This window comes from Hyaena hyaena, unplaced genomic scaffold (genome assembly GCF_003009895.1).
Source record: "Hyaena hyaena isolate Hyena2069 unplaced genomic scaffold, ASM300989v1 scaffold_590, whole genome shotgun sequence".
Lineage (NCBI taxonomy): Eukaryota > Metazoa > Chordata > Mammalia > Carnivora > Hyaenidae > Hyaena > Hyaena hyaena.
Window position 1 is genome coordinate 1,139,417 of NW_024081221.1, and position 15,349 is coordinate 1,154,765.

At 35.6% G+C, this 15,349-nt stretch overlaps 1 protein-coding gene across 1 annotated transcript in view; it reads left to right on the plus strand.

The window, feature by feature from the left end:
• The window catches only part of COL28A1 (collagen type XXVIII alpha 1 chain), a 163,941-nt gene that overhangs the window by 47,736 nt on the left and 100,856 nt on the right, over positions 1–15,349 (plus strand). The window contains exons 13-15 of the mRNA XM_039256844.1: positions 7,045–7,113; positions 10,020–10,088; positions 14,304–14,372. Of these exons, the coding sequence (XP_039112775.1) occupies positions 7,045–7,113; positions 10,020–10,088; positions 14,304–14,372 (207 nt within the window). The remainder of the gene's footprint in view (positions 1–7,044; positions 7,114–10,019; positions 10,089–14,303; positions 14,373–15,349) is intronic.

The window sequence follows — 15,349 nt, forward strand, 5'->3', positions numbered from 1 at the left end:
GGCATAAAAAAACCACACACAGACCAATAGGATGGAATAGAGAAACTTGAAATAAACTCACACATATATGGCCAATTAATTTACAACAAAGGAGCCAAGAATATACAATGGGGAAAGGGCCGTCTCTTTAATAAATGGTGTTGGGGAAATGGGACAGCCATAGGCAAAAGCATGAAAGTGGATCACTATCTTACACCATACACAAAAATTAACTCAAATGGTTTTGAGTCTTGAATGTATGACCTGAAATCATAAAACTCTTGTAATAAAACATAAGCAGTAAGCTCCCTGACATAGGTCTTCACAATAATGTTTTGAATTTAATACCAATAGTAAAAGGAACAAAAGCAAAAATAAACAACTTGGGACTACATCAAACTAAAAACCTTCTGCACAGCAAAGGAAAACATCAACAAAATAGGCAATCTACTGAATGGGAAAAAATATTTTCAAATCATATATTTGATAATATCGAAAGTATATAAAGAACTTGTATAACTCAACAATAACACAAAAAATTCAATTAAAAAACAAGCAGAAAACTTGAACAGATATTTTCCCAAAGAAGATGTACAGATGGCCAACAGGTACATGAAAAGATGCTCAACCTCATTAGTTACCAGGGAAATCAAAATCAAAATAAGATATCCCCTCACACCTACTACAATGGCTATTATCAAAAATACAAGAAAACAGGTATTGTTGATGATGTGGAGAAAAGGGAACCCTCATGCACTATTGGTGGGAATGTAATTTGTATAGCCAGTGTGGAAAACAGTATGGAGATTCCTCAAAAAAATTAGAAATCCTATTACCATCTGATCCAGTCATTCCCCTTCTGGATATTTATTCAAAGAAAATAAAACCACTAATATGTTGAAAAGATGTATGCACCCATGTTCATTGCTATTTACAATAACCAAGGTAAGGAATAAAACTAAGTGTTCACCGATGTATAAATGGATAAAGAAATTGTGATATATATATAGTATATCCACATACATATCATAGATTACTATTGGATGTATATATAATGGGTTACTACTCAATCATAAAAAAGAATGAAGTCTTGCTATTTGCAACAACACAGATGGACTTTCAGGACATTATACTAATTGAAATAAGTCAGACAGAGAAGGGCAAATACCATTCGATGTGAACCATAAAAACAAAAAAATCAAACCAATCTCCTAGATAGAGAGAACAGACAAAATCAATTTTATTTCTATATTCTCATAATAGACACATAGAAATAAAAATTTTAAATATAGTATCATTTATAGTCATTAAAAAATAAAGATTACTTGGGTATAAATCTAATAAAACATGTATAAGACTTATATCCTGAAAACTTCAAAATACTAATGAAAGAAATATTTAATAAATTGAGAGACACACCATATTCATGGATTGAAAGACTTGACATCATAAAACTGTCAAACTCCTTAAACTGATCTAAGGTTTAATGCAAAGCTTTTAAAAAATCCCAGTAAGATGTCTTTATACATATAGACAATATTATTTTAAAATCTATATGGAAAGGCAAAGTAGCTAGAAAAGTTAAAACAATTTGCAAAAAGAAGAATAAAGCCAAAGAAAGGGTTTAAGATTTATTCACATACCTATAGCAATCAAGATCATGCAGTTCTGGCAGATCATAGAAGCATGATCAGTGGAATCGAATAGAGAATCCAGATACAGACCCACACACTGATTTTTTGATAAAGATGCAAAAGCAACTCAAGGGAGGAAGCATAGTGGTGCTGGACCAATTGGTTATCCATACACAAAAAAATGAACCTCAACTTAAGTTTCACACCTTATAAAACATCACCTCAAAATGTCTCACAGACTTAAATGTGAAAGGTAAAACTGTAAAACTTTTGAATAAGACAAAACAAAGTCTTTGGGACCTACAGCTTAGCGAAGGTTTCTTAGACATGCCACAAAAAACATGATCCAAACAAGAAAAAAATTGATTAGTTGGACTTCTTGAAAGTGGAAAATGTTTGGTCCATGACTGTTAAAAGGATGAAAAGACAAGCTACTGACTGGCAGAAAGTATTTGCAAATCACATATCTGACAAAGAATTTGTATTGAGACTATATGACGAGTGTTCAAAACACAATATTTTAAAAAATCTAATTAGAATGCACATGTGTATTAGAATACACATGTGTGTATTATTTACAAACAGGTATGTATACATATATCTGCATGTTTATTGAACTTGTAACATGTGTTCTAAGCTAACAAGCTTGAAAGTTACCAATATCGCTACCTGAATCAAAAATTAATACACTGACCATAGGCTTTTATACAAATTATTTCTCTTCCACTTTTAGAGTTTTATTCTCTGTTAACTTAGTTCTACCTTATTTTCATACCATTAAAAATTATTTATTATTATTGTTGCTGTATTTTTATTTGTCAGTGTTTACTCGTGTGTTTACCAATTTCTTGGCTCATCATAGCTTCTCAAATTTCCCTCTTTTCTTTTTGGATGATCTCTATTTTTTGGAAAGTATATATTTTAAAAGTTGTTTTCAGTGAAAGTATGTTAGCACTAAACTCTTTCAGTCTTTGGTTGAAATGCCATTATTTAATTTTCTTTATAATAGTTTAGCTTGTATAGAAATCTAGATTGAGTACTAATTCCACTGTGTTCTGGCATTCATTGTTTCTGTTGAGATGTCTTCAGTAATTTATCATTTCTTAGGAAGTAATTTATCTTTTCCATTTGGTTGCTTTTGCAATTTTTTGTTGTCCTTTAGATTTTCCACAGATTCCTTATGAACCATATGATTGGGGATGTATTTTCACTGATGTTACTTCAAGTTTACTGTGTTTCATGAACCTGAGAATTCAACATGTTTAAAAGTTCTTAGTGATTATCTCTTCAAATATTTTCTTCCCCATTCTATTTATTTAGAAATCCTATTAGATATTTGGTTGCATTTTGAGTAATTTCCTCAGATCTAATTTATAATCCACAAATTTATATTCATCTGGTTATAAAATATCCTATCTCATTGTATTTTAAACTTAATGGGTATTTTTTAAAAAATTCTTGAATTCATTTTTAAATCTTTTTTTACTATACTTCTGTTTTTACTGTAATATTCTCTTTGCTTCTTGTATTTTATATTCTTATTATTAGACCATTAGGCATTCAAAGTATACATTTTTGGTCTCTTTTATTTTATTATTTGACATTTTGGGGGAAAATTATAGGCTCACTTTTATTCATTATGAATTGTTTTCTTATATCCTTTGTACTCTGACATCTGAATTCATAGTCATCAGGCCTTTACCTGTGAAAATCTTAAGTGTTCTGGGTGGAAGGTATTTTAGAGGAATTTGCACTTGCATCTCTTAGGTACTCCATGGATATCTTTGATGCTAACGTCTTGACTAAGGTGTGATGTCAATTAAAACTACAAACCTATATACAGCGCTGGAACAAGCATGGAATTTTTAGGCCCTTTTAGAGCCTAAGTGAAAGTAGATAAGATTCTTGTCTTTCACGTCACCGTGTTGATTGGATGGCTTTTTTTTCAACCCTGCCCTTTCATTGACAATATGTAAGTAACCTTGAAGCTCCTGGCTTTCTGTGGGGATCTCAGCTCTAATGCTCTCCCCCTTTGCCATTGAATGAGCCAAAATCTTTGCTCCTGTTCTTTGTCTTAGGTTTTCTAGACTCATTGCCAACACACAACAACTACGTGTTTCCACCCAGGACAACCACAGCATCAGTTTCTATGCTCACCACCCCAGTATTCAGCTCTTTTTGTTTGGGAGCCCTGTGATTTCCCTTACGTATTTATTTATTTTTGGATTTCAGCTATGCCTTTAAAATTCATTTTAAAGAAAAATGTGTCTTACTTGACTTTTTGTTTATAGCTAGAGAGTTTTCACATTATTGCCAGAACATGAAGTTCTTGTTTGTTTGCTTTCTAAGCCACGATTATACAAATCAGAAAGACACCATGAAGTCGGCGATTCAATTGGAAACTGAAATCATTACAAAGGTGGGGAGGATCGCAAATAATGCATGCAAATGTTGTACCAAACTGATATAATAAAAATCCAACATTGTGAGTTTTTTAATTATTTAGAAGTAACAAAAAGACTTACCTTGGAACTGAGAAAGGTTCTGCTGAAAGTCTTTTTACCTTTGCTTCTTTGTCTGAATGATTTCAAGTGGTTTAAGGTTTTGTTTTTTATACAAGGATATTCAGAGCATTATTAGTAAAAAAAAAAAAAAAAACCCGCTAAAGTAGAATTGTAAATACTTTGAAGTTAAAAATTATGTAGATGGTACTGTTTGAATATCGTGGGCAATTTTTATTATTATTTAGTACATTTGTTTTTAATGCTTGCAATGTATGTTAAAATCACTTTTACTGATTATCTACACTAGTGAGATTATTAAGAAAAGTAATAAGATAATCACATTTTATCTTATTAATGTCTCAAAGCATTTCACTGGTCAGACTGTGTTAACTGATAATTAGATTCCTCCATTATATATTTTTTATTAGAGACGTTCATGAGAAATCAAATAAGTATGCCATAATTATAATTGATTTTTGTGGCTTTTGAAAAGGACACTATGAGTTTTTTATAGAAGAGTTTCTGTCTTTTAGAAATAATCCATGAGTTCTACTGTAATAAAGTATAGTTCATCTACCCAAGTACCTGCTCTTTCTGTACCAAGCAGTCATCTTTCATTCTGCTTAGCTATAATATATGGGAATGCTCAGATGATACAGTCTCTTCCTCTGACAGTTCGCAATAATTAAGTTTTGGATCACTGTTGCTTTAAATGCCTTTAAGCAATTACTCACGAGTATTAGTTCTCTGTTCTCAGCAGCTTGGAACACATGGCTCCTCAAAGCCCCCCGTGTTTTCAGTCTTACATTGGCTGGTGTATTCTAGAAATGCAGAGATGGAAGGAAGGTTCAGTGTTCAGGCCGTGCAGCAACCCGCTCTCCATACTGCTAACTGTAAACCTTTTACCCTGAGGCTAACCTACTCATGAAAATGCCCTGAAAGGACATTTTTCACCATCACAAGATTCAAGTAAAATAATTTTGATAGTGATGGCAGGTATTTATTAAGTGCTCAATATGTAAGAGCTTTAAGTCTCTCGGACCTAACCCTTATATTAATGCTCATGGTTCAGGTAGGTACTATTGTTACCACCATCATGCTGAACCAAATTGACAATAAACTATTTTTTTTAAAAAAGGAAAAAAGGTGAACTTTAGAGACATTAAATTCTTTGTTGAAGATCACACTGTTAACACATACATAGCAGAGCTGGGACTTAACCCTTAGTCCATATGACAGCATAATTATCATGAAAGCCTGTAAACTCTAGAAGACCAGGAAACAGGTCTATCTGCTGTTACTAGAACTTAGCACCATGCCTTGCACCTACTAGGGAGTATCAGTATTTGCTGAATAATGGAAAAAAATTGAGTGAACTGGAAAAAGACTTCTTTGCATTGAATGTAAATTATGTTATTTTCATTTGTTTTACCATTGGCAAAGAGGAATCATTTGTCAATGTTTTATTTTTTGGGTTAAAGTATGTGATGTTAGCTAGGCTCTTGCCTTTTTAGTTTGCAATCTAGTTTTCATGTTTGTATTTAATCGCTCAAACATTAGAGTAAGCTGTCGTGGATATTAGTGCTTTGATTAAGGTCTTAGACTGTTAAAAGCTAGGTTTCCCATAAGCACAGCAATTTAAATTGAATTAAATGTTTAGCTTTTTCCTTTAATTAAAGTCTTTACAAAATTGGTTATGCATAAATATGGAAGAAGACTGTCTTTAAAATATACAATAGGGGAAGGCAAAAAAATTAAACATGGGGTACAATTAGCTTTCTTTTTTACAAATCTATAACTGTGATGAGTCACTGATTAGCATAATGCTGCATCCTAGCTCTGCTACCAGGCTCAGTGGAAAGCACCTCTTAAATTACCCCGGATTACTGCGTACCGAGCCCGAAGATCCCTCACAGTGTCTGCAGTGTGCAGGCTTTGGAGCTGCTGGGCAACTCAGCAGACTTTTTTCTGTCTTAGACTCACTCACTTCCCTGGCAAGCAAGCCCTAATTATTTTTTGAGATCCATTAAAGGAAAAGCTCCAATTTATGCTTCTAAGATTCTTGCTGTTAGTTCCTTTTCTACTTTTTTGCCTTCTGGCCAAGAATAAAGAGAGAGAAAATCTGTAGCCTTTTAAAATCCCCACTTTAATTGAATATCTTGCTGTTGTCTTTTCTTTTTCAATCAGTTTGTTTCCTACCAATCCACTTCAAAGCCTGAGACTGTGTTGTTTTTCTTTACTTACATAAGAACTCTTCATCTTTCTGACTGCTTTTCTGAGCAATAGTCATGTGGACTTTTTAACTTGAATCACTAAGATCAAAAATCATACTTCCCCTGAATGATTCTTATCAAGATTCCTTTTTGCACATAAACTCCCAGTAGACTCAACCAGTCCTTGAAAGAATTCACAAATTCAAGTTTGAATCCAGATTTGTCAGGATAGGAATTAAAACACACGTAAACAGAATTCCATGCTTTAAAGCAGCTGTGCAGTGATTTCTTCACAGGGCTCCCCTGATACTTTTAAATTACTTAATCACTCTGCAACCGTCTCCAGGCCACACAGTGGCTAGATTTTTAGACTTACCTCATAGGATTTATTTCCTAATCCTTATGCCAAAGAAGAACTTAATTTCCATTTTCCTCTAATTTGAGGACACCAGGATAGAACATCTATGCCAATCAAATGGAATGAGTAATACAATGGGAATATTATTCTTCACAACTCGACAATTCTGCTGATCTGTATGGAATTTACTAGGAGGATTCTCACTAATAACTTAAATAGGATGATATCATTGCCTGCTCATGTGAACCAAAATATAACCGTTTTCTCTCTTCTTTCCTCCTCCCTTTTCTCTCCCCACTTCCCATTCTCTCTTTCTTTCTCTTTTCCTGCTCCTCATTCCCTCTTATCCTAAACAGGGTCCCCGTGGTCCTGAGGGAGCACCAGGAGAGAGGGGCTTACCGGGAGAAGGATTTCCAGGGCCAAAGGTAACAATACCTCCAGTACCATGAAAAAAATGCTTGGCCTTGCATGCTCATGATTTGCAACTTTAAAACAATGGGTCCTAGCCAATTACCAGAAGTCAAGTATTTTCCTGACCACCTTCACCCTATTAAATGAAGGAAGACGTAAGTTCTTCCTTAACATGAAACTCTGGTGAAATTTGCAATCATAAATAACTGACAGACTTTTACTTCATATAATTATTGCATGTGAAATGAGAAAGCTCTCTTAAAGTAATTTGTTGTCGTTAAAGCCACAGTGATAAATAGCATCATTATGCCCAGAAGTTATTGAGCGCAGCTAGGACAGAAGTTTACTCACAGCTTTGTTTTGTGAAACATAGATAAGAAACTAATACGGCAATTTGTAATCATTTTGTCATTAGCATAATAAGAAAGGAAATGTGGAGGGGGGAGTGAGGGCACTGGAATTACCTTGTTATAATAAGGAGCAAAAAGCTATGAAAAACATACCTTTTACCTGGCAATTGAGAATTTAAATACTTCTACCGCTTCCCCTATATAATTGTTGGTGCTCAAGTTTCCCCTGGACCTTGAGGAACCCTCTGGGGTTGGCACACTTTTTCCATAAAGATAATAAATATTTGTGAGCAGTATGGTATCTGTCGTGACTATGTAACTTTTGCTGTTGTAGCATGAGAGCAGTCATCAGCTCTATAAATGAGTGAGTGTGGCTATATTCCAGTAAAGCTGTGTTTACCAAAAACTATAAACAGTGAGCTCGATTTGGCCAGTGGGCTATAGTTTACTAACCCCGGTCAAGGCTGCTTACCCACAATCTACCAAAGGTCACACACAGGCCACATACTTTGAGCATCAACAAAATTTCGGTAAATAAGAAAACATTTTGAGGGTTCTTTTCCCTTCTTTTCTGAAGCCTTCCCCCAAACACACATGTATGCACACATGCACCACCCAGAGAAGCACATGCTGTTTTCTTTCTTTCTTTTATTTTTAATGTTTATTTATTTTTTAGAGAGAAAGAGATAAAGAATCCCAAGCAGACCCTGTGTTGTCAGCATGAAGCCCAACATGGGCTTGAACCCTCGAACCATGAGATTATGATTTAAGCCAAAATCAAGAGTTGGATGCTTAACCAACTGAGTCACCCAGGTGCCCTGCACATGCTGTTTTCTTAAGTGTCTAAGAACTTCCACTTTAGTCAGTCAGATTGCTAAGATCTCAGCTTCTCAGTATAGCCTCATGCTCCAAAACTGCATCTCATTCTTAGCCTTTTCCACCATGATCAATATTCTATTGTCTATGAGATACCTGAATCCCAACTAGAGGGAAATCAATTAGCTAAAACCTAATTCATACTAAGTTGTGAGTGACTGCTGGGTTGAATTTTAAAAGAGGCCCTCATTAACTAACAAACTTTAATTTATTATAATAAGTGGAAATAGTATGTAGGATAGAAGGGACATTACTAATGCCCTGACCGAATCAGGGTATCACTCTCAGAAGACAGAGGCTGACAACTTAGCCCTACATTTCAAAATGTTTTATAATACATAATTTCTTGAAATTTTTTTGGCATATAGTAAATTTCTATTTATGGGTAGTCCAAATAACCTGGGAAATTCAAATAGCCAGGGTTATTTCTCTTTACAATCTGTGGGGGGTTTTAAGATAAATATATGAGAGGGGCACCTGGGTGGCTCAGTTGATTAAATGCTCAACTCTTGAGTTCGGCTCAGGTCATGATCTCATGACTCGTGCATTTAAGCCCTGCGTCGGTCAGACTCTGTACTGACACTGTGGAGCCTGCTTGAGATTCTCTCTCCCCCTCTACCCTTTCCCTGTGTGTGTGCTCTCTCATTCTTCTCTTTCAAAATAAATAAATAAAAACATTTTAAATAAATGAATTAATAAATACACAAGAAATGAATAAGTGAAATACGGGAAGCATATTGCAGAGTGTGTCTTAGTGACAGGTTCAACAGTATGTTATAATGATACACGCTTATTCATAATAAGCCACAGCACTGTGTTACCCTCTATCTCATCACAGAAAGAATGCATAATATTCAGTGCTATTTTAGGATCGATTGTATGTAATTATACTCTGTGGTAATGATTGGAAGAACCCATTAGTTAGAATACTTCATTCCCCAACCGGCAGGACCAAGGGTAGTTTTCTATGTGTGCTACTTGGGGTTACTTTGCACTGACATAGAGCTTAAGTGAATAAATTATGACTCTAGAGGGACTTGAAGGTTCATTTTCTTGTTTCCTAGGTTTCTTGTGTTTTTCATTTTACACTTGGCTTAAACAAATTCATGAAATGAATGCTATTTCTAATTGATTATATGGTTTATTTTGCATACAAAAGCACAGAATGTCATGACTTTATTGGTAGGACATCACGATCAGAACTATTCATACAGGTCACGTGACTATGAAGCCTACCCAAGAAGATTTTCTATGGGTTCACTTAAAAACTAAATTTTCAAAGAATGTTTACACATTGTGATATAAAATATATAACCGGTAACTATATACTGGCAAGTATTAGTTCATATTGTAATATGAGTGACAAATTTTCATTGTGTGATGGATCTAGCTGCATCAGTGGTGAGGGAATGGAGGATTGATCAATTTGTTGTACCATATGGTACATTTCTAGATTGGGAATGGAGTTCTTTTCCAAGGTTAGTGATGCTGCATACGTGTTCTGTTTGGATAGCTTCCTTCCTATTTAATAGTATTAAACCAAATTATATGTATTTTGCATGTTACAAAGCTTGGCATCAGTGAGAATTACCTATTTGCAGTGAGCAGTGAATCTGGATGCTTTGCATACTTCAACTGTTTTTAAATCCTGATTTTTAATAGTATACTGATATTCTTTCCATATATATTTTTAGGGTGAAAAAGGCTCTGAAGGACCAATTGGCCCACAAGGATTGCAAGGCCTGTCAATCAAAGGGGATAAGGTACTGCATATGCGGTATACAATGGGAAAGATGCACCAGTATAATTATTTTTATTCCTTGTTCTTTATACATGTACATTTATGAACTGTATTCAGCCTAACAACCCTATCACATATGTATCCAGGTAATTATAAATCAAGTATATGCAGGGTATATTGTTATGTGGGATGAAAGATGATCTGAAAAATCCCATCATTTATATTTATAGTAATGGCTCATCTATTTGGGTTTTGACTTCCAAAAAACCTATCTTCAGCCAAGCAACTTTGCAGCCAAACATGAGCAAAACAGACCCCTTCTTAGTAAAGAAAATAGTTTTTAAAAACATTGACTTGACCCCATTACAGAAAGTCCATGTCCATCCTTAGACACTCACTCAAAAAAACATTACCGGGGTGCCTGCATGGCTCAGTCGGTTACACCTCCGACTCTTGATTTCACCTCAGCTTGTATCTCATGGCTTGTGAGGCTGAAGCCTGTGTTGGGTTTGGGATTCTCTCCTTTCTTTCTGCCCCTCCCTCAATCATGCTTTCTTTATCTCTCACTCTTTCTCTCTTTCAAAATAAATAAACTTTTAAAAATGGGTCTAACATAAGAGAACTCATTTAAGAAACCTAGTGCTGGTGCCTTCCTACAGGACCAAGAGGGATCCACCTGTAGTTGAACAAAGTTAGGTTTATAGACTCATTGCAGTGAGGGAGACCACATACCGTGGGGGAACCCATCACTACTCAGTAAGAAGATGAAAGTTTTCTTTACAGGACTTGGGCTTGTGTTAGGTGATTTGGGGAGTGTCTAAGAAAGTACAGGTTGGCTTTGGATTGGACACTGCAGGGAAGTGAGGTAATTTTAAGATTGGGTGTTTTAATGACTCTTATCTAGGAGGTGGGAAAAATGGAGTCAGGTTTAGCTATAACTGGTAGAAAAAAATAGCAGTGATTCATTTTAGATCGTATAGGGGAGTGTTTTATCACTTTGCTGGGAATGGGTTGTTTGGACGTTGTTTTTTGTTTTTGTCTGTGCTCGGGCATGACTACAGATTGCTCTTGCTTTTATTTTGGTTCATTACATAGAATGTTCATATCTGACACCGGTAGCCTGTAAAACTGTTTATGCTCAACACCACGGCCTACCTGCCATTGCTAGTCTCGCTAGTTGCTTATCTTCTTTAAAATAGGTACAGATTGTGCCCAGATTAGAAGTGCTACTGAGGCTGATGATAGAAGCTGCTGGAGGCTGATAAGGCCCAACAGACCAGAGGGAAGAGAAAGCTGCCAGAGGGACAGATGATATAAGAAATATGCAAAACCAGATAATTCATATCAATTTGGAGTTATTTATATGTTAATTTCTAAGCATATCATCACATTATATAATACATGACAATAATGACTTATATTCATGATTATCTTAGGTGCTGTGTTTCAATTTTGAAATACTTATTTATTTTCTGGTACCTGTCTCTTCTGTGTATCTGTATTTAAAAAGCAGAGAAGCTGGTAAAAAGTGACTTATACAAATTTTAGTAGTAATACAATTCTTGGCTCAAATAGCTCAGCCCTGGTTGTAACTCCAGCTCCTAAAACTATGTAAGACTGTAATTCCTAAAAATATGTAAGATGCTCCTTCTTCCTATGGAGCAGTGAGAACTGAGTACAACAGAACTATTGTTTTATGAGTTTAGTACATTAACTTTTTTAGGCATTGTCATTACGGCGGTTGTTACTTTTACATCGGCAGCTCATGCAAAGAAAACACATTGAAATATCAGATGTGATCACATACAATTACAAGGCTTTCATCTGCTATTTCCTTACCAAATCAATACCAGCTTGGCTTTCCCTGCCCCCTTCCTTTTCTATTCTCTTATATATAATATTAGATCCATTCTGTGATTCAAGTGATAAGATAAACACCTCTATGATAAGAACTCCCAAAAAAAATGTAATTGGACCGAAACAAGAAAGTAGTTTTGATACAGATATTAAATGTAAATGATAATGCACAAAAGGAAACTCTCTTACATATTCGTTGAATACTTGCAGAACAGTGGTTATCAGTTGGGTTCTGGAGTCAGAAAGAGTGAACTTGAATCTTGTCTCTGTCATCTAACAGTTGTGTGACTGGGGTAAGGGACTTAACCTCATCTGGAAAATGGGGATGCCAACTTTCAAAGTGTTGTTGTGAGGATTGAATGAGATAAAGCATGAAAAGCATAGTGCCTGCCACTATGATAAGCAATCAAGTTCTGACTCAGAATAATTCAGCTCTGAACAAGAACTTGGGTCCATTACATTTTTCCTTGTAAGATATCTATCTGTTCAGACTAGGGGCTGACACAGAGTGAAACACTCAGAAGCATACTCCAAGGCATGTTCTAATGACAGGCGCCGCACTTTTAAAAATTCCATAAAGTATTATTTAATGATACAATTAAAAAATTGTTTTAAGTTTATTTATTTTGAGAGACAGAGAGAGCAGAGGAGGGGCAGAGAGAGGAGAGAGAGAATCCCAGGCAGGCTTTGTGCTGTCAGTGTGAACCCACGAACTGTGAGATCATGATCTGAGCTGAAACCAAGAGTTGGATGCTTAATCAATTGAGCCACTCAGGCGCCCCTAGCGATACAATTTTGCTTATAAAAACATGTTTATTTAGCCCAGGTATTGGCAAACTAGGGCTGGCTGCTTGTTCTTATAAATAGTGTTTCGAGAACACAGGCACACCTGTTCATTTAGGTATTGGCGGTGGCTGCTTTTGCACCACCAAAGCAGCATTCATTAATTATGATACAGACCTTATTACAGCCCTTGAAAATAAAATATTTACTATCCAGCCATGTAAGAAAAAGTTTACAGACCTTGGTGTAGCCTAAATTAACTAACATTTGAATATCTGATATGCCTGCTGACTCTGTTGGTAGAGCATGAGACTCATGATCTCAGGGTTGTGACCTGAAGCCACACACTGGGCGTGGAGCCTGTTTATAAATAAGTAAGTAAGTAAGTAGATAAATAAATAAATAAATAAAAAGATAAAATATGCATCACATTGTGCCTTTGCTGTTCTGGGCTCTTCCTGTATCATCCTTGTAATGGATGTTTTCTCTGCCTGGAATGCTTTTCCTCTGTGTTTCTACTGGGTTCATTCCCTCTCTCCAGCAAAGCCATCCCTGGCCACCTTATCCAAAATTGTCACTATTTCCCCCTTCCCTGATTTATTTTTCTCCTTAGCACTTATCATTCTTTAACATATTATTTATTATATCTATCCTGTTTACTCTCTTCTGTTTTTCCTACTAAAACGTAAGCTCTATGAGAACAGAGACTTTTTTTTTTGGCTGCTTAGGTCACTGTTGTTCCCCAGTGTATGGAACAATTCCCAGCACATAATAGGCACCCACTCGTATCTGCTGAAACACACAAAGAATGAATGAATGGTAGTGTTCTTCTGGCTGATAACTCTCACTTAGTTTCCCAAATTTATTTCATAGAAAGGAAAGGTGAGGTACTTCAGTTCTGTTGCATTTACCTTAGATAACGTCTTAATTTTTAAAGTATATTTTAATAAGGTGTGGAGGGGAAAGGTGTTTAGATAATTTTAAAACATTTCTCTTCAAGTTCTCTCTCAAATCCTGATTTTCTTGTACCCTATGAATACTACACATTTAAATATTTCTGTTGTAATCCTGACAGAAGTGTTTGTGTCATTATAATAACCATTTAGGAATTTTAGGTTTCTGTGAGAAAAATGATTGCTAAATATGAACACGTGCAAATAGTCACCAATTTAGACTAAACAGTGAAACTAGCATTCACTATTTCGGCAAACTTGAACTATAAACTTTTTAAAAGAAAGAGTTTTCATGGGGCACCTGGGTGGCTTAGTCGGTTAAGCGTCCCACTTTCGCTTGGGTCATGATCTCGCGGTTCGTGAGTTCAAGCCCCGCGTCGGGCTCTGTGCTGACTGCTGGCTCGGAGCCTGGAGCCTGTTTCAGTCTGTGACTCCCTCTCTCTCTGACCCTCCCCTGCTCACGCTCTCTCTCTCTCTCTCTCTCCTAGAAATAAATAAAACATAAAAAAAAAAAAAGAGTTTTCTAACTTTTTCTGTTGAACTATTTTATGGTATAGATGGATTTCAATTAAATATAATTCAAGGTTAGCAGAGTATGAAAGAATGAGGTTTATTGGTATATTTCTCACTTATTTTCTCAACAGGGGGATTTGGGACCTGTGGGACCCCAAGGGCCAATGGGCATCCCTGGAATTGGGAGTCAAGGGGAACAGGTAATCCACACTTTCTCCCTTTCTCTTCCATACGGAGCATTCTGACCCAATCCTGGTGTTCATTAAAAGCCAATCTTGCAAACACCCATGAGTGTATATAATAGTCGAAGTACAAGCAGATGTACATCCAAAAGTGAGTGTAGAGAAGGAAAAGATGGTTCTAGGAGATTTCCTTTCCTAGAACTTCCAAAATGTGTGTTTCTTGGAGCTGTGACTTTTACCCTTCATGTCTAATTAACAGGATACGAGTTTCAGAGTGAGTTTATATTTTTAGTTTTCCTTAGGAGCAGTGGTTTATTTACCTGTGTATTTTCCCCTTGAGGCTTTGTGAAAGATTAAATCCCACTTTCTCCCAATATCAATAGAGTAGTCTTTCCTACTCTCTAGCCATGTACCAATCTAAAAAAAGTACTAAACTTAAAAAAATTACTAAACTTAAAAAAAGAACTAGACTTGGAGGTAACCACTTAATTTAAGGGGTACTCTTCCTGAAACGAAGCAAATCACAGATAGGGTTTATAAGTAACATTTGGCCTCTCTCGGTCAGAGGAAAGGAAAGCTCTCTGAGGATATCTTTACAGTCACGGCTGGAACTGCTTCTCAAATCTTCTGACCATAACTTTTGGAAAAGCTGGGCAATTTTATTAGATCTGAATAATATAAAGATAATATAATAGATAATAAAATAGATACTATAATAGATAATATAACCTACCTACAGATTCTCATTTAATCAAAGTGATGAACAAATCCAAATTTATGCTGCATGTCCTCCTGTATAGAAAGTAGCCAATCTGTTGATTAAGATTTATGATTAAGGTTTGAATTATTCTGTTGCCTAGAGAATGAGTAGTGCTTCCCTTATCTAGGACGGGAAAAGATGATTAAAAAAAAGATGTAATTCCAAATCTCACTGCTGACGTTAACTCTAGGTTTATTTCTAAACATCTACTAATTAATTAGTATTTTTGTTGTTA